The 19037-nt window shown below is 49.3% G+C and overlaps 5 protein-coding genes across 5 annotated transcripts; 1 reads left to right on the top strand and 4 right to left on the bottom strand.

Moving 5' to 3' along the window:
• The first annotated feature begins 179 nt into the window (after positions 1-179).
• On the top strand, positions 180-8047 carry M438DRAFT_364693 (pre-mRNA-processing-splicing factor 8). Its single transcript, XM_029907748.1, has 3 exons — positions 180-5046; positions 5099-5187; positions 5453-8047. The coding sequence occupies exons 1-3, from the start codon at positions 438-440 to the stop codon at positions 7847-7849; spliced, it is 7095 nt and encodes a 2364-aa protein (XP_029761826.1). The 5' UTR covers positions 180-437; the 3' UTR covers positions 7850-8047.
• Positions 8048-10231: 2184 nt separating this feature from the next.
• Positions 10232-11144, bottom strand: M438DRAFT_295417 (uncharacterized protein). The gene is made up of 2 exons (XM_029901874.1): positions 10860-11144; positions 10232-10809 (listed from the first exon to the last, which is right to left on the bottom strand). The coding sequence occupies exons 1-2, from the start codon at positions 11107-11109 to the stop codon at positions 10550-10552; spliced, it is 510 nt and encodes a 169-aa protein (XP_029761825.1). The 5' UTR covers positions 11110-11144; the 3' UTR covers positions 10232-10549.
• Positions 11145-11437: 293 nt separating this feature from the next.
• M438DRAFT_396593 (uncharacterized protein) lies at positions 11438-13478 on the bottom strand. The gene is made up of 2 exons (XM_029909266.1): positions 13360-13478; positions 11438-13305 (listed from the first exon to the last, which is right to left on the bottom strand). Exons 1-2 carry the CDS (start codon positions 13428-13430, stop codon positions 11598-11600), a joined length of 1779 nt encoding a protein of 592 aa, XP_029761824.1. The 5' UTR covers positions 13431-13478; the 3' UTR covers positions 11438-11597.
• A 323-nt stretch (positions 13479-13801) lies between these two features.
• On the bottom strand, positions 13802-13982 carry M438DRAFT_344923 (uncharacterized protein; the record flags this gene model as incomplete). Its single annotated transcript, XM_029905331.1, has 1 exon — positions 13802-13982. The coding sequence occupies exon 1, from the start codon at positions 13968-13970 to the stop codon at positions 13803-13805; it is 168 nt and encodes a 55-aa protein (XP_029761823.1). The 5' UTR covers positions 13971-13982.
• A 721-nt stretch (positions 13983-14703) lies between these two features.
• M438DRAFT_272046 (uncharacterized protein) lies at positions 14704-17853 on the bottom strand (the record flags this gene model as incomplete). The annotated part of the gene is made up of 6 exons (XM_029900528.1): positions 14704-14778; positions 14832-15169; positions 15217-15463; positions 15517-15800; positions 15853-16268; positions 16325-17853. 6 exons carry the CDS (start codon positions 17851-17853, stop codon positions 14704-14706), a joined length of 2889 nt encoding a protein of 962 aa, XP_029761822.1.
• Between the last annotated feature and the right edge of the window lie 1184 nt (positions 17854-19037).

Raw genomic sequence — 19037 nt, 5'->3', positions numbered from 1 at the left:
TGTTGGTTTGTCGCTGGGTGATGAATTGTCGCTCGCGGTTCGAACACAAATCGAGAGGCGCAAAAATCCAAGCGTGGAGGTGCGCGCCGCTTCGCGGCATTCGCCGAACTTTTCCCGCCGTGCCAAGCAATCGTGCTTTCCTCTCTGAGTCTGTCTCCAGCTTCATAGCGCCAAGGGCACGCTTCGCCACGACTTTTACAGACTCAAGCAGTTGGAAGCCATCGGCATCACTGCGCGACGGATCGACACGACAGGAGCTTCTATATCGACGTGTCGCCGCGCGTACTTTCATTTGATCACTACGGATCTATCTAGCTGAGGACGCGACACCTCAGACACCGCGGTCGGGGAAGCAGCACCAGCTGCCGTGATTAGATCACCACCCCCATCGCTGCGACCATCCACCTCTTCGCCAACAGACATATACCACCATCAACATGTCTGCACCACCACCACCACCTCCTCCAGGCTGGGATGTTCCTCCCCCACCACCACCTGGAGCAGCTCCTCCCGGCGCCCTCGCCCCTCCTCCGCCCGGCTACAAACCTCAAGCCGACCCTCACATCGCCAAGTTTGCTGACAAGAAGCAAAAATGGTTGCGCATGCAGAGACAGCGCTTTGGAGAAAAGAGACGTGGAGGCTTTGTCGAGACACAGAAGGCTGATATGCCGCCCGAGCACTTGCGAAAGATTGTAAAAGATATTGGTGATGTTTCACAGAAGAAGTTCAGCTCGGACAAGAGAAGTTATCTGGGTGCTCTGAAGTTCATGCCGCATGCTGTCCTGAAGCTTCTGGAGAACATGCCCATGCCTTGGGAGAGTGTGCGCGAAGTCAAGGTCTTGTACCACGTCAACGGTTGCTTGACATTGGTCAACGAGATCCCCCGTGTCATCGAGCCAGTCTTCCATGCGCAATGGGCTTCTATGTGGGTCGCCATGAGGAGAGAGAAGAGTGACAGAAGACACTTCAAGCGTATGCGCTTCCCTCCCTTCGATGACGAGGAGCCACCGCTTTCCTGGTCCGAGAACATTGAGGATGTTGAGCCGCTCGAGCCTATTCAGCTGGAACTGGACGAGGACGATGATGCCGCCATCTATGAATGGTTCTACGACCCCCGCCCTCTCTTGGACACCACACACGTGAACGGACCTGGATACAAGAAGTGGAACTTGTCGCTACCGCAGATGGCTGCTCTTCACCGTATGAGCACTCCTCTGCTCAGCGATCTGGTCGACAAGAATTACTTCCACCTCTTCGACCTGCCTAGTTTCCAGACAGCAAAGGCTCTTAACGTTGCCATCCCCGGTGGTCCCCGTTTCGAGCCTCTGTACAAGGATATCGACCCGAACGACGAGGACTTTGGCGAGTTCAACGCCATTGACCGCATCATTTTCCGTGCTCCCATCAAGACAGAGTACCGTGTCGACTTCCCCTTCCTTTACAACTCTCTTCCTCGCAGCGTAAAGCTCAGCACATACTCACATCCCCAGACTGTCTACCAAAGGACGACGGACCCCAGTCTTCCTGCTTTCTACTTCGATCCCGTTATCAATCCTATTTCTTCTCGCGCCGTCGCCCCCAAGAACTTGACTGTCAGCCATGAGGACGACATCCTTGGTGTTGGTAACAACGAGGATGACGAGTTTGAGATGCCTGGTGAGATCGAGCCTTTCATGTCTGATGAGGACCTCTACAACGATGAAACCGCTGCTGCTATTCAGCTTTGGTGGGCTCCTTACCCCTTCGACCGCCGCTCAGGCAAGATGGTCCGCGCTGAAGACGTGCCTCTCGTCAAGCAATGGTACCTCGAGCATGTTCCTGGCGGCCAGCCCGTTAAGGTCCGAGTCTCCTACCAGAAGTTGTTGAAGAGTTACGTTCTGAACGAGCTGCACAAGAAGCCGCCAAAGGCCCAGAACAGGCAAAACTTGATGAGCACTCTTAAGCAGACAAAGTTCTTCCAGCAGACCACCATTGATTGGGTTGAGGCAGGTCTTCAGGTCTGCAGACAGGGCTTCAACATGCTCAACCTGTTGATTCACCGCAAGAACTTGACCTACCTCCATCTTGATTACAACTTCAACTTGAAGCCCATCAAGACCTTGACCACCAAGGAGCGCAAGAAGTCGCGCTTCGGTAACGCTTTCCACTTGATGCGTGAAATTCTTCGTCTTACCAAGCTCATCGTTGATGCTCAAGTACAGTACAGATTGGGCAACATTGATGCCTTCCAGCTTGCAGACGGTATCCTGTATGCTTTCAACCACGTTGGTCAACTCACTGGTATGTACCGTTACAAGTACAAGCTTATGCACCAGATCCGTACTTGCAAGGATTTGAAGCATTTGATCTATTACAGATTCAACTCCGGCCCTGTTGGTAAGGGTCCTGGTTGTGGTTTCTGGGCACCTGCCTGGAGAGTCTGGCTCTTCTTCATGAGAGGTATCATCCCTCTTCTTGAGCGTTGGTTGGGTAACCTTCTCTCGAGACAGTTCGAGGGTCGTCACAGTAAGGGTGTCGCAAAGACCGTCACCAAGCAGAGAGTTGAATCTCATTTCGATCTCGAACTTCGTGCCTCGGTCATGGCTGACCTCATGGATATGATGCCAGAGGGAATCAAGCAGAACAAGGTCAACCTTGTACTTTCACATTTGTCAGAAGCCTGGAGATGCTGGAAATCGAACATCCCCTGGAAGGTCCCTGGTCTTCCTGCACCCATCGAAAACATCATCTTGCGTTACGTCAAGAGCAAGGCTGATTGGTGGATCTCTGTCGCTCACTACAACCGTGAGCGTATTCGAAGAGGTGCTACCGTCGACAAGACTGTTGCCAAGAAGAACCTGGGTCGTCTGACTCGTCTCTGGCTGAAGGCTGAGCAGGAACGCCAGCACAACTACATGAAGGATGGTCCTTACGTCTCTTCTGAAGAGGCCGTTGCCATTTACACGACCACTGTTCACTGGTTGGAATCGAGAAAATTCCAGCCTATTCCTTTCCCCAGTGTCTCGTACAAGCACGACACCAAGATCCTGATTTTGGCCCTCGAGCGTCTGCGTGAAGCATACTCAGTCAAGGGTCGTCTCAACCAGAGTCAACGTGAAGAGCTGGCTCTGATTGAACAAGCCTATGATTCACCCGGAACCACCCTTGCACGCATCAAGCGTTTCTTGCTCACCCAACGTGCCTTCAAGGAGGTTGGTATTGATATGAACGACAACTACTCGACAATCAACCCTGTCTACGACATTGAGCCCATCGAGAAGATCACCGATGCATACCTTGACCAGTACCTGTGGTACCAAGCCGACCAGAGACATCTCTTCCCCGCTTGGATCAAGCCTTCAGATTCAGAAGTCCCCCCTCTTCTCACCTACAAGTGGGCCCAAGGTATCAACAACTTGGACAAGGTCTGGGAGACTGCCGACGGAGAGTGCAACGTCATGATCGAGACTCAGCTGTCCAAGGTCTATGAGAAGATCGATCTGACCCTGCTTAATCGTCTTTTGCGTCTGATCATGGACCACAACTTGGCAGATTACATCTCGTCCAAGAACAACGTCCAGCTCAACTACAAGGACATGAACCATACCAACAGCTATGGTATGATTCGTGGACTGCAGTTCTCGGCCTTCGTCTTCCAATATTACGGTCTGGTCATAGATTTGTTATTGCTCGGTCTTCAGCGCGCCAGTGAGATTGCGGGTCCCCCGAATGCACCAAATGACTTCTTACAATTCAGAGACCGTGCTGCTGAGACTAGACACCCTATTCGTCTTTACACAAGATACGTCGACAGAATTTGGGTCTTCTTCCGTTTCACTGCAGATGAGTCCCGCGACCTGATCCAACGCTTCTTGACAGAACAGCCTGACCCAAACTTCGAGAACGTTATTGGATACAAGAACAAGAAGTGCTGGCCTCGTGATTCTCGTATGAGATTGATGCGCCACGATGTCAACCTTGGTAGAGCTGTCTTCTGGGACATGAAGAACCGTCTGCCTAGGTCAGTGACCACTATTGAATGGGACGACACTTTTGCCTCCGTCTACAGCAGAGACAACCCTAACCTCCTCTTCTCCATGTGTGGTTTCGAAGTCCGCATTCTTCCCAAGATGCGCAACCAGAACGAGGAGTTCCCCACCAAAGACAGTGTCTGGTCTCTTGTCGATAACTCGACCAAGGAGAGAACGGCACATGCTTTCTTGCAAGTCACCGAGGAGGACATCGCCAAGTTCAACAACAGAATCCGCCAAATCTTGATGTCTTCTGGATCTACCACCTTCACAAAGATTGCCAACAAGTGGAACACCGCTTTGATTGCGCTTTTCACATACTACCGTGAAGCCGCCGTCAGCACTGTTAACCTGCTCGATACCATTGTCAAGTGCGAAACCAAGATTCAGACCCGCGTCAAGATTGGTTTGAACTCCAAGATGCCTAGTCGTTTCCCACCTGCTGTGTTCTACACCCCCAAAGAACTTGGTGGTTTGGGTATGATCTCTGGTAGTCACATCTTGATTCCTGCAAGTGACAAGCGTTGGTCAAAGCAGACAGATACTGGTGTCACTCACTACCGTGCTGGTATGTCTCATGACGAAGAGACTCTCATTCCCAACATTTTCAGATACATCATCCCTTGGGAGGCTGAGTTTGTCGATTCTCAGCGTGTCTGGACTGAGTATTCGCAGAAGCGTCTTGAAGCTCAGCAACAGAACCGTCGTCTTACCCTTGAGGATCTTGAGGACAGTTGGGACCGTGGTCTTCCACGTATTAATACCCTCTTCCAGAAGGACAGAAGCACGCTCAGCTTCGACAAGGGTTTCAGAGCTCGCACCGAGTTCAAGATTTACCAACAGATGAAGAGCAATCCCTTCTGGTGGACATCCCAGCGTCACGACGGTAAGCTGTGGAATCTGAATGCATACAGAACCGATGTCATTCAGGCTCTTGGTGGTGTTGAGACAATCCTTGAGCACACTTTGTTCAAGGCAACCGCTTTCCCCTCATGGGAAGGTCTTTTCTGGGAACGTGCCAGTGGTTTTGAAGAGAGTAAGTTCAAGAAGTTGACAAACGCTCGTTCAAGAAGTTGACAAATGCTCAGGTATGAAGTTCAAGAAGTTGACAAACGCTCAACGATCCGGTCTGAACCAGATTCCTAACCGTCGTTTCACCTTGTGGTGGTCCCCAACAGTAAGTTTCGCCCTTTTCTAGTTTTTAATTTCAATCTCCAGCGCCTGTGTTGGCCTGCTAGATACCCATCACAATGCACAATTAGTTCCAAGCGGAGTGCATGTCCAGTGAGAGGCCACGATTTATGGCCTCTCGATGAAAGCACACTGTTTTGCGAAAAGTTGGTGCATTTTTACAGGCCTATTTGCCAGCACAAGGCCCAAAGAAATGCCATTCGCATACCACTATTGTTTTTCTGAACATCGCTGACTTATCTTTCTCATAGATCAACCGTGCCAACGTCTATGTTGGTTTCCAGGTCCAACTTGATTTGACTGGTATTTTCTTGCACGGCAAGATTCCTACCCTCAAGATCTCACTCATCCAGATCTTCCGTGCCCATTTGTGGCAGAAGATCCACGAGTCCGTAGTGATGGATTTGTGTCAGGTCTTCGACCAGGAGCTTGAAGCCCTTGGCATCGAGACCGTCCAGAAAGAGACCATCCATCCCAGAAAGAGTTACAAGATGAACTCGTCTTGTGCTGATATTCTTTTGTTCGCCAGTCACAAGTGGAGTGTTAGCACTCCCAGCTTGTTGTATGACACCAAGGACAACATGGGTCAAATCACTACCAACAAGTTCTGGGTCGATGTTCAGCTTCGTTACGGTGATTACGACTCTCACGACATTGAGCGCTACGTTCGCGCCAAGTACCTCGACTACACTTCCGACAGCATGAGTATTTACCCCTCTGCCACTGGTTTGATGATTGGTATTGATCTTGCTTACAACCTGTACTCGGCATACGGCCAGTACTTCCCTGGTCTCAAGCAGCTTGTTCAGCAGGCCATGGCTAAGGTCATGAAGGCTAACCCTGCTCTCTACGTCCTTCGTGAACGTATTCGCAAGGGTCTTCAGCTTTACGCCTCGGAGAGCAACCAAGAGTTCCTCAATTCCCAGAACTACTCTGAGCTATTCAGCAACCAGATCCAGCTCTTCATTGATGACACTAACGTCTACCGTGTCACCATTCACAAGACCTTTGAAGGTAACTTGACCACTAAGCCCATCAACGGTGCCATCTTCATTTTCAACCCCAGAACTGGTCAATTATTCTTGAAGATCATCCACACCAGTGTATGGGCAGGTCAGAAGCGTCTTGGCCAATTGGCGAAATGGAAGACGGCAGAAGAAGTCGCTGCTCTGATTCGTTCATTGCCTGTGGAAGAACAGCCGAAGCAGCTGATCGTTACCAGAAAGGGTCTGCTTGACCCTCTCGAGGTTCACTTGCTCGACTTCCCCAACATCTCCATTCGTGCCTCGGAACTGCAATTGCCCTTCCAGGCCGCCATGAAGGTTGAGAAGCTTGGAGACATGATTCTGCGTGCCACTGAGCCGCAGATGGTGCTCTTCAACCTGTACGACGAGTGGCTCAAGTCCATCTCTTCTTACACTGCCTTCTCTCGTCTCATCTTAATCTTGCGTGCTCTGCACGTTAACCAAGACAAGACCAAGCTCTTGCTTCGTCCCGACAAGACTGTCATCACCCAGGAACATCACATTTGGCCGACGTTGTCAGACGATGACTGGATCAAGGTCGAAACGCAATTACGCGATTTGATCTTGAATGACTATGGCAAGAAGAACAACGTCAACGTCTCATCTCTGACTCAAAGCGAAGTCAGAGACATCATTCTGGGTATGGAGATTAGTGCACCCAGTATGCAGAGACAACAGGCTGCCGAGATTGAGAAGCAGCAAGAGGAGCAGGCTCAGCTCACTGCTGTCACAACCAAGACGCAGAACGTAAACGGCGAGGACATTGTCGTTACCACTACGTCGCAGTTCGAGCAGCAGACCTTCGCCTCCAAGACCGAGTGGAGGACTCGTGCGATTGCCACGTCCAACCTCCGCACTCGCGCCAATAACATCTACATCTCGTCAGAGGACATTCGCGATGATGAGGAGCACTTCACATACATCATGCCCAAGAACATCCTCAAGCGTTTCATCACAATTGCCGACCTTCGTGTCCAGGTTGCTGGTTACCTTTACGGTTCATCGCCACCAGACAACAAGCAGATCAAGGAAGTCAAGGCCATCGTTATGGTGCCTCAGGTTGGAAACACTCGTGACATCCAGCTTCCTCGCAACTTGCCTGAGAACGATTACTTGAACTCTCTTGAGCCTCTTGGATGGATTCATACCAGTGCCGGTAACGAGACCAGCTACATGACCGCACAAGACGTCACCCAGCACGCCCGCCTAATGAACCAGCACGATACCTGGGATAAGAAGACTGTCACCATGACTGTCTCCTTCACCCCCGGTTCAGTCTCGCTGTCCGCCTGGTCTCTGACACCTTCAGGCTATACCTGGGGTGCCGAGAACAAGGACATGTCATCTGACCAACCCTCAGGCTTCAACCCTGGCGCCGGCTTCGGTGAGAAGTCTCAGCTTCTTCTTTCCGACCGTATTAGAGGAATGTTCTTCGTTCCTGATGATGAGAGATGGAACTGGTCGTTCATGGGTTCTGGATTCGGTGACAAGGAGAAGGGTCGCATCTACGTTGATGTCGGTGTACCCAAGCGCTTCTACGATGACGTACACAGACCTGTCCATTTCCAGAACTTTGCTGAACTGGAAGATGTCTGGGTCGACAGATCTGACAACTTAGCTTAGAGAGATGAAAGAAGGAGGGAGATGAGTTATGGATTTCGGGTGTTTTTTTTCGGGTCATAGGGATCACAATCAGCATGGCGTTTCTTTTAAATGATTTTCCATCACGAAGAAAATTGTATTCTAGAGTATGAGAACAAGGAAGGGAAAGATGTTTATAGTTGAGTAAACACAAGCATCAAAGCATTATTTGTACAATCGATCTGCCCTCGCGCCATCTCCCTGCAATCGTTAGAGAATCGGTGATTAGAGCTAGCTACATTATTGTACTCTGGTCAAACAAATCCCAAACTGAACATGCAAGGGACGACGATTGTTCTTTCCTCTTACCGCAATGGAGAGATTGAGGCACTTTTTTCTTTGTCGAAGTCTAGCCGTTCAAGGAAAGCTTTGATATGTTAGTTGAATGTCGTTTCTAGTCAACTTCATCCAATTTTGCCATCATCTTGAAATAGCGGAACAAGTATGCAACGTCAAGTCCTACTTCATCTGGATGTTTCCCTCAAGAGTCAAGATTCGCCTGATGTTCTACGAACTTTGGCTTTCTTACTCGATGCGCTCCTCATGGCTGAATGTTCTTCTACATTCATTTAAAAGACGAGGTAAGCTAGTAAATCAAGCCAGCATCTCCTTTAGAAGATGATCACCCGAGGGCGTCAGGGGTTGATGAAGAATCCGCCAATGGTGAGCCTTTATATGACACCGTGGTCAAAAACTTCTCATCGAGACAGCGGACCAGTCGGACTCCTCCATTGGGGACCCTGCTACGGCGGTGGTATATCCTATGGTGTGGGGGTCGGGCTCCTCTGTTCTCTAAACTTAACATCACTACGAGTTTCTTTTTTTGCAGGTCTAGAGTTCGATTCCCTCCTTGACCGTAGATTGATCTTTTGCATTTCCTCTGTACTTTTTTGTTAATCTTAACAGCTTTGAGTCGTCTGCGATTTCTAGATAACAACGGTGCCTCTGAATCTCTGTGTCCTCGCTCTTCTCTAACACGACTTCGGGAGCTAAAAACATACTTTACAGGCACATCGCACCCGGCATCGAACAATCTCACGCCCCAGAAAGATCTGAATATGCTTTCTGACGAACCTACCTCTACCGAGGATGCACCTGGTCCGAGAGTAATACCCAAGTGGTATTCAAATCGCAGGACCGCCCAAAGCAGTGTCTGCAGACACAATGAATGCACCGCCTTCCGAAACTGCCTCTTAAATCCCGAGTGTCGCGCGGGAGGTGTACATACTGTACGTAAGGAAGAGAGGCAGGTCAATGATCCTGCTGGAATCCTACACGTCTCGAAGAGAATCAGTTTTTCTCTTTACCTCGAGCGGTTTGTAGGCAGAAGTGGAAGGAGCAGTTGGGATTTGTGGTTCATCGACCTGAGAGCTTCTGCCGTAGGCTTGGTCTCGTGCTTGGGTTGTAACTTGTATATGCTTGGTGAATAAGTTTTTACCGTCAGAAGTCCAGTACGATCCTCTGGTAATTGCTTTGTGAAGGGGGAAGAAAGTCATCTATGGTGTTGAATTTATAGTCGACGAATAGCAGGTTACTTGTTGGCCATGACAAGTTGTGAGTTCTACAGTTCTACTGCCTTCATGTTTTGAATTGCTGGGTGGAAGAGATATTAGCATAGTTCCTGATGTGGTTTGATCATCTAAGTATTGGTCATCTAAGTTCTAAGTTCAAATCTCCTAACTTCTCCAACCCGAACCGGTTATGCCCAAATCAGTGTGTAGTCTTGCGACTGACTACCGTATGAGAAGAGAAAGGTCTAAATCGAGGCATCGAACGGATGAAATAGAACAAACAGTGCATATACTGCTAGTGCAGCATGATCGGCGCGAGGGGCCGGAAAGAGAGATAGCCAATGTATTGATGCTTTGAAAGTTTCTGCTTTCTCCTACCAATGCTTCAAGGATTTCTGCCTTCTCCTAAAAGGTGACCAAAAGATGAGAAGGTGAGTCAAAGGGAACACTAGGAGAAGGCGTCGTAGCTTGATCATTCAGTCAGATGCGGAATTGTTTTTGTTGGAAACTCAGAGCAGATACGGCAAAGTTCGGAGCAGGTGGAGCATGTGGAGACGGTGTGATGCAGGGATTTCTACCTATGTTGAGCTTCTGTACCTGAGTTGAGCTTTTGTACCTGAGTTGAGCTTTTCTGTACCTGCGTTGAGCTTTTGTACCTGAGCTGAGCTTTTGTACCTGTGCTGAACTTTTTGGTGCCTTACTCAGAATTTTGTGACAACCGATATATGTCTACACTAGACCACATGATTCCTACTTTGGATATGCCAGTGACTGTGACTGTCACCGATCAACGAATGATACCTCGAGCTAGCTCGAGACAGTCCGGCAGTCTGGCGTTTTGAAAGCCGATGTCATGTCTGAATAGTGGTTCTTTCCACAGCTCGGAGCAGTAGCGGAAAGTTCGGAGCAGGTACAAACAATGCGGTGAGGAGGCTTCTACCTTGACTAAGCCTTTCTACGTTAGCTGAGCTTTCTACCTTGGCTGAGCTTCTCTACCTCAGCTGAGCTTCTCTACCTTAGCTGAGCTTTTCTACCTTGACTGAGCTTTTCTACCTTAGCTGAGCTTCTCTACCTTAGCTGAGCTTTTCTACCTTGACCGAGCTTTTCTACCTTGATTGAACCTTTTTGGCAATCACCGCCTGTACTAGCGATGTAATCGAGCATAATATATCTACTCAATCCTAGCTTTCTTAGCCACCGGTCCGTCTTCACCTGTAGCCTCCCTCCCATCCACCTTATCATGTTGTTTATCAAGCTTGTGCTCGTGCTTCTGAACAATGCATCCAGGAGCATCAAGTTGCTCATCACAGCAATCCCAAATGAATCCCTCTGGAAAAGTCTTCCGATGATGCTCTGATTCAAGAGGATAACTCGGGTCGTGGTCATACTGATCATCGTCGACCCAAAAGTCATCATTGGTTTCCAGCTCGCCTGTTGTGTGTCAGGGTTGCCCTGGTCGCAAAGGAACTTTATCAACATACCTTCGTGGTAGTTGCAGCTGTCCTTTATATTTTCCGTGACGTCGAATTCCTTTTCACAGTTTTCGCATTTCAGGTATCTCGGCTGCCCGGGTTTGGTTTTGCGCAAAGTAGCACCTTGCTCTTGTGTGAGGAGCTCCTGCTCAAAAATTGCTCGTGTCTCATCAGAGACGTCGCAAATTGTATTGATCAGTGAACGCAGTCGCTCGGCCGACACATTTTGAAAGCAGTATTTTAGTTCTTTGCTAGACATTATGGCGAGTTGGTGACGGTGTGTCGGGATTGGGTATTTGAGTAAGAATGATGAAAATGTTGATTAATCGAGGTCTTGAAAGAAGAGGCTCAAGTTCGGTTGACGGAACAACGCGTCTCCGCTCTTTCCACCATCCTTCTTAGTTATTATTATCGATACACGACACAATGTCAATTCGGTTTTGATACGGCACTTTGGATGATTATCTGTATACTGCCGAGTTACTTCAACTCCGCACAGACATTTAATAAGTATGTATCAATACTCGAAGCATGCACTCTGTCCGAAGTCGCTCCTCTTGGAGACAGGAAAGACGATAATGATGACAGCGCTGTTGCGGCCGGCGCTAAGAAAGTAGTTAGTAACGGTAGGTGCGCAAGAAGAGATAGTTGTCTAATGTCGACAGTGAGTACTAAGGCAGTCTAATCGCATTTATCTCTGCTCTCTTGTCCAAGGTACTCAAGTCAGAACCCTTACCCCAAACCCCCTCACATCAAATCCCTTTCTTCCCAATTCCCACCAGCCATAAACGGAAACTCATTCTTCCTCATCAACTGCAACCTCAACGGCGGCAACCCAGCCCCTTTATATTCCAAAACCTCCAATCCACCATCACCTTCATGTCTAAATCGCCCACAAACAAAACTGACCTCCATGTACCCAGCACTTTCAATAACCACCTCCAACAATCTCGCTTCCTCGGCAACTTCCCCGGCCGAATCAGAGGGTGAGGATTGTTCCAAAGCGATAAAGGCGTCGGCGTAATGACATAACTCTGCACTCGATTGACCTGCTTCGCGGCGATTGGCCGTGCGGAGGAGATGGAGAGCACGTTTTCTGGTTGCGGAGTGGCGAATACGAAGGCAGATTGAGAAGAGAGTAGGCAGAATTGCGTATTCGAGGGCGAAACAATATTCCTGTTGCTGAGGGAGAGGTGTATAAGGGTATAGTTGTGCGTTACTGCCTTTTTGAGATGGCGATGTCGGTCTGCGTGGATACGTCGTATCGGGCCGTAGATATCCTTCAACCAGATCCAAGATAGCTGCTGCTTGTGCGTCGAAACGATCTATAGATTTACCGTAGGTATCTCGAGCGGTTTGGAGGGTAAAGGTGGAGTAGAAATGTTGAATTTGCATGTGGATCAAATCTCGACGGAGGGTGCTGCCTTGTTGTAGAAGTTTCACTCCGCGTAGCCAGGAGGTATGTGCTTGCATCAATTCTGCTTCGCGGCAGAGCAGGTGATGTCCTGGGGTAAGATGCATGGAACGACTGACGCAATAGATGATGCATTCCCTGATCGCGGGTCTTGTATTCCAGGAATCTGTTGTTGCAATGTATTCTGTTGCCAGTGCTAACAGATCAGTTCTCCAATCCGAAGCGGCAGTGGAGAGACGATCCAGTGCTTGTTTAGCATGTTCGAGGGAAGTGAAGTACGTCGATATACCGTTAAAAGGTTTGTCATGCAGGACGTCACCGCTTGACAATTCCTTCCGACCACAATTCGTAGACTGCGAGCCCATCCAGTCAAAAGCCGCAATAACATCCTTCGACGTCTGCTTCGAGGAGAACCTCAGTCGACCAGCAACGCCATCTTCAATAGTCCTCCGACCAAGCTTGAGATGCTGCATCGCAAGGCCAGTCTCATCTTGATAAGTCTCATAAGATACAAAAAGTAGACAGCAAAGCAACACAGGCTCAATGCTCGCTTGTCCAGATGCAGCACGATCGATATACTTCTGCAACGCTGCAGTAGCTTTACAATATTGCCGCAAGTTGATCTTCTGCTTCACCGGCGATGGCGGCGCGAAGTAACAATGATAATTCTTAGCAAGTCGGATATTGGCCACACTTCCGCAGGCAGCAATGGCGAAGTACACTGCCGGCTCGGTGACAGCTAGTTGAAGGGAAAGCGTTATCCATCCATGAGTTGGTGAAATGAGTTTCAACCCAGCAACAATGTGTTGAATGAAGAACTGGAATGAGTTATGATCTTCCAAAGTCGTGCTAAACGTCAAAGAAGAAGGAAGTCGCGATATTGTGACGATAGTTGGAGGTGAAGCCGAAGCCGGCAAGAGCGGTCGTTGCGAAGCCATTTCGCGACTGGGAACACCGGAATGATAGCCATCACAGGTACGACCAGTAGAGACACAATTTCGGCAATCAGGTCTTCCTTCATCGCACTTGACTCTCCGAATCCTTTGGAGAAAATGTTAGTGTTGTCCTGCAACGCTCGATAAACCATCCACTTACTTGCATGTCCGACATGCAGTCTTGCTGTACTTAGTCCCCGATTTGCGTTGCCGTTTGGGCTTGACCTCCATACTCGCGTGTGATAGGCATGGTTTTTCGAGAAAAATCAACAATATTTTTGGGGAAAGTCAGGAGTAGGTCGTTTCAATCAAGCATCTCGGTCGAGTTTGAAGGTTGCGGGATGAGCCCCACATTTGCACAACGCTGATTGGTCGGTTCGATAAAACCACCAACCAGATGATCGTTGGAGCTAAATATAGCGTATACCACAATCCTGATAATCTTGACGAACTGATCAAGTAGGATGATGTCTCTTCAACGGTTATATCTCTCATTGGCTGGTCCGATAAATCACGAATCGGGTCGACAGCTGCGAGTTCAGGCAGGTAATCGTTTGTATCAACATGGTTTGGAGTTCAGGAAGCCTGAGCAATGGATGGGTGCTATATAGTTGCGATGGAAGGAGGCGAACGATTTGCACGCTTGCAACTCTCTTCTTCAAGCAAGATCAAACTCACTACCTCAAGAACCAATAGATACTCTCCGCTCGAGACCTCATTATCATCATCACTATCATCAACACCGACCTCACCATAGATATCAACAACCATATCCACCCTATCATTTCTTTCCGACCATCTCTCGTCACCCCCGTCACCATCACCAAGGGTTCCTCCTCCGACCTCCCCACTCACAACAATGGCCCTCTCACACGGCGCAATAATCGCAATTGTCATATTCGGCTGCGCAGCATTCTGCCTCTGCGGATATGCAATCTGGGCTGTCATGTTCAAGAACTCCTCGGAAGAATTCACCAGAACAAGGCCTCAAGATCAACAAGCTGAATACATGCGCCAAGTACGACATAACAACCTCGAAGCTTTCTCATATCGAGCGGGGAAACACCATCGAGGCATATCCGATGTCGTGTAGATTGTCCTATGAGCATATGCTGGAAGAACGTAGCTTTGTGGAGAATGCCTGTGGGATGGGACAGAGATCATGGCGCCAGTGCCCGTCCGTCGCTTTTGTAGTGATGTTGAGTGAGCACAAGGACGAGACGCCATTGCGTACATGGAACCGGTGGACGCGGTGGATATAAGATAGGTCTGGCTGTATCAGGATGTGACAGAAGGCCCGAGACTTTTCCAAGTGGCCATCCGGAAGTAGAAGATGCCCAATACCACAAGCTTTGCCCAGGTCTGTGTGAGTGCCACGAAGCTAAATGAATTCTGCATGATCTGAGATATGCGCTTTGAGAAGCAGCGTCGGCGCCGACAAAGACTGGACCCTTCCCGTCAGCGAAGCGTAGAGTTGATACCCTTGCTCGTGCATGGAAGCATTTCAAACCACCGATGCATGCTTGTCGACCAGTGCCAGCATACGAGGAAGAAGGTCCATCACACGGAAAGGCTTAGTCTGTACCAAACGTTAGCGGAGTGACAGATCAATCCACAGCAATCACAACTTACCACGACCTCATCCATGCCAGCTTCGATACACGCAGCAATTTGCTCAACACGCGCGTTTGCAGTAATGCCAATGATAGGGACATGTCGGACAATCTCTTCTTTTTGTTCCAGTTCACGAATGCGTCGTGCGCACGTCAATCCATCCATGATGGGCATTTCCACGTCGAGCAGGATGACAGACAGAGGTACCTGAGCAATGCCAACGTATTTGAAGAACGTCGTGGTAGACAGAAGTTCAAGAGCGTCTTGACCATGATCGGCAACATGGACCTTAGCGCAACCAGTCTTGCGCAGTTGCTGGGCGAGAATTTTCTGATTGATCGCATTGTCTTCGACCACTGAAAAAGGTTAGCGAGGCTTTATCAGATCAACGATTGATACTTACCCAAGACATGGAGGTCTGCTGTCTGCGTCTTTTGTGCAGCTGGACCATCTACTACACGCATGTGATCGCTGATGGATGTTTGAGCCAGTTCTGCAGTCGGCGGCTCAACCAGTTTTTCAACACGAGCAGTTTTGATGTAGAAAGCGAAGGTGCTACCTTTGCCGTATTCACTGTGTACACCAATCTGGCCCCCTTGTAGTTCAACCAATTCCCGAGAGATGAAAAGACCCAGGCCACTGCCACCGTACTGTTGAGAAAGTCAGAAAAAGACAAAGCCGACATCTGACAAAGATCACGGACCTGTTTGTATGTTTTGGGTGAAGCTTGACTGAAACGATGGAACAGATGACCCATCTCAGTTTCTGTCAATCCACAGCCAGTATCACGCACACTGAAGATTAGGTAAATGTCTTCACCAATAGGGTCCTCGGTTATTGATAATCGTCGGGCTGCAGTTTCGACCCTCTCGCCACGAGGCTTGATGAGTGTGACCTGACAATCATCGGCGCTAGGTTGTGTTCGTGATGCTCCTATAGAAATGACGATGTGACGTTTATCTGAGTTTTTAGTAAACTTGATCGCGTCTCGATGTTACAGTCAGCATGTTTCATTGTCACCATTGAAAGAGTTGCTTACTTGTCATGAAGTTGAGGATGATCTGAGCGAGTCTCCCAGGGTCAAGCAGCACGTTGTCAACTGCAAGATCGGTGTAGCTTGGTTGCAGAGCCATAGAACCTTGAATTTTATCATAGTCTAGCTCTGCCTTGACCATCTTCAATACTGACTGCACGGTTTCTGTCGGTCGGATCTGTTCTGGCGCGAGAACGAGGAGTTTGGAATCCAATCTTGAGAAAGTGAGCACTTCATCTATGATGACCTTCTGATGTCTCGCACAAAGCTGAATATTAGCTGCAACATCTACAAGCGAACTTCGAGCATCGGCTGTGAGAATGCTGCTTTGAGTGGGGTCTGACACACAAGGCAGCGAAGACAAGATGCCATCGGCAAGTAGCAGGATCGCGCCCAAAGGATTACGCATTTCGTGTGACACCCTATAGCTATGTTAGTTGACAGGTATCGACATGGTTAGCGCAAGTGGTGTGCATACATGTCTATGAAGATCTCAGATCTCCTTTTCGTCTCCAGAGCATCAGCCAATTTTTGTTCAGCCAACTGCTTACGCGAAGATACATCTCTAAGCCAGACATACAAGTACTCCAGATGGCCGTCTTGATCATGGCGTTGCTGAGCACTAATCTCGAGCCAGCGAACCTCATTTGGAATGAGATTTGGCTTGACTCGAAATTCGGCACTCATAGGTTTGCCGGTCTCGATTGCGGCTGTCCAAGTTTGGTTGACAGCTTCAAAATCATCATCATGAACTGCTTCCCGCCAAGCAATTCCTTCCTCGGCTGCTTTGAAGAAGTTTGCTCTGCTCATGCCAAGGAGTTCAAGGAGGATGTCATTGACATAGACGCAATGACCGTCACTTCGATGCATGCACATGCCTATAGGGGCATCGCGAAGCATTCTTGTAAAATTCCGCTCACTTATCTCTGCCTTCACTGTCATGGTCTCTAGCTGCTGAGATAGAGCTTGGGAGAACTCCTGAGCTTGTCGCTGCTCCAAAGGTAGCGAACACAGTGCAAATGACTTGAACAGCAGGTCACGTATTGACTCGGCGAATTGACGAACGCTGGGACTAACGGATCTTCTCGGGTTCAGTCCTAGGATCGCAATATCAGACAAATGGACGCCGTCCAGACCGACTATCGGCAAGACATATGCTGTGTCGACAAGCCCAATGTCTGGAATGGATACGGCAAACTCTTTCGGTAGCGTACCCTTGCTTTGCTGAAGAACGACAACGTCACTCGTGGTGCCTCTTAAAGTTGCAACGATTTCGTCTGGTAGATTGTCTCCAATGCCTTTAATATTGTGGTAAGCCTCGAGATGGAACGTTTCCGTGTCCTGTATGGCGGGAGATTTAGACCTGGAGTACACGACTGCATAGGATATGTCCTTCGAGTCTGTGACTACCGTGCGGACAAAAGCTTGCCGAAGATCCGACACGTCGGTCACTTTGAGGATGTTCTGCAACAAAGCCTTGGACATTTCCCGTCGATGTTTCTGCAGAACCTTCTCGGTGACTTCGGTGAATTCGGTGACTACACCCAGGAAGCGACCCTCAGGAGAAGGAATTGGAAGTAGAACCACGTCGAAGAAGCAGCTTTCCGGGTAGCCGTATCTCATCAAGATGAATTCATGGTCTCGTTGAAGCACAGCTTTGCCTCTCTTGGCACCAGTTCTGATCATCTTGATGATTTCGGTAAGGACGACAATACCCCAGACCTTTATAAAAGGTTCACCAAGAGCAAGAGGATGCATCTCTCCAGTGACGAAGCGAGCTTGCTCGTTGTATAGCATCAGCATGTCATTGCCCCAATATATGATGCGGGGCTCCCTTGAGGCAAGAATAGTGGTATAGATTTGTCTCAACATCGTGGGCCAGCTCTGGACTGGACCGACGGCTTTTGATTCCCAGTTATGATTGACAAGAAAGTCGATCCATGGATCAGAAGTGCGATCGGCAAACAAGAGCCAGTCTACAAACAAATCCTCTAGCGGGGTTTCCATGTCACCAGATGCTAGACTTGACATTGTTGTCGATGTTGAATGGATAGAAGTGTTATCGGACTCCTGGCGCCTCAAGGGATGGACAATTGGAAGGGTCGCTTCTGCTACCGCAGTGACTTGGGCGACAGGGTTCGGCTCATATTGAGTGTTGGCAGGAGGGTGTTCATGACAAAAGACAGCAGCCCATGACGTTCCAATGCTCTTGCTGGACCAGATGTGCGAGGCAAAGATGCCCAGAGTTTCTGTCGTTCGTTGCTTCGGCACGGGAGAATTGTGTATGGCATCGAGGAGGCTGTCGAACCAGCCCGGCGTCGAGGGGTCGGTCGCGACGAAAGTGTCGAAGGCGGCATTGCGGTAGACGACGGTAGAGGTCAAGTGCTCGAGAATGCACGTCGGTCGCGCATCGTCGGCGATGAAGTCGACAAGGGCGTCAAGCTCCGGGGGGAAGCTGCCGGACGCTTCCCTCGATGCTGTATAGACATCATCGGCCAGAGCCATTCTCACACGGCATGCGCTACACACTCCGGACGTGTCAATGTACAGTAATCTGGAAATTCTGTTGTCACATGATTGTGTTCTGCCATTCGGAGCTTTCTACCGTAAGGAATCAACTCCTCAACGTTCCAGGCCTCGTTTCTGGTGCCAAGACCTGGTTTGACTTTTTTGAGCCGCCTACGCATCCTGTACTCGAGTAGACCGGCGCCGCCGCCCTGTTGACAGTCGCTGCCCAGGAGCATCATGTTGTGGGTGACGAGACAGTCTAATCGAACGTTGCGCGCTCGTCGCCTAGATTCAACTCCAAGGGGTCATGATAGGGGAGAGTGTGGGCGACACGGCAAACCTCTCGTCCATCGTCGACGTCTTGTAAGATTGACCATCCCTATGAATCACATGGCTGGTCTCTGTCAAATTCGCATGTGTAAGCTAAGTACCTATCTCGCCGCACCCATCGCTAAGCTCCCTCGAATCACAACATTCGAGAATGCCATGATATGGCGCTGGAAAAACAAGGTTGGTCGTGACGTCGTATGCAGCATCTCACAATTGTTCTCCGTTTTTGCGCCATAGCAAGCCGATGAGATGGGCACTGGAGCACGAAACGCACATATAAATTGCGAAGTTGAGCGCGGAATATGTTTCGGCAAGAGTATTGAATCTCAATCATACCTATCAATGTTGCTGCA

This window comes from Aureobasidium pullulans, assembly GCF_000721785.1.
Source record: "Aureobasidium pullulans EXF-150 unplaced genomic scaffold scaffold_7, whole genome shotgun sequence".
NCBI classification, from domain to species: domain Eukaryota; kingdom Fungi; phylum Ascomycota; class Dothideomycetes; order Dothideales; family Saccotheciaceae; genus Aureobasidium; species Aureobasidium pullulans.
Note: the sequence above shows the minus strand (reverse complement) of the source record. Positions and strands in the feature narration are given on the sequence as shown.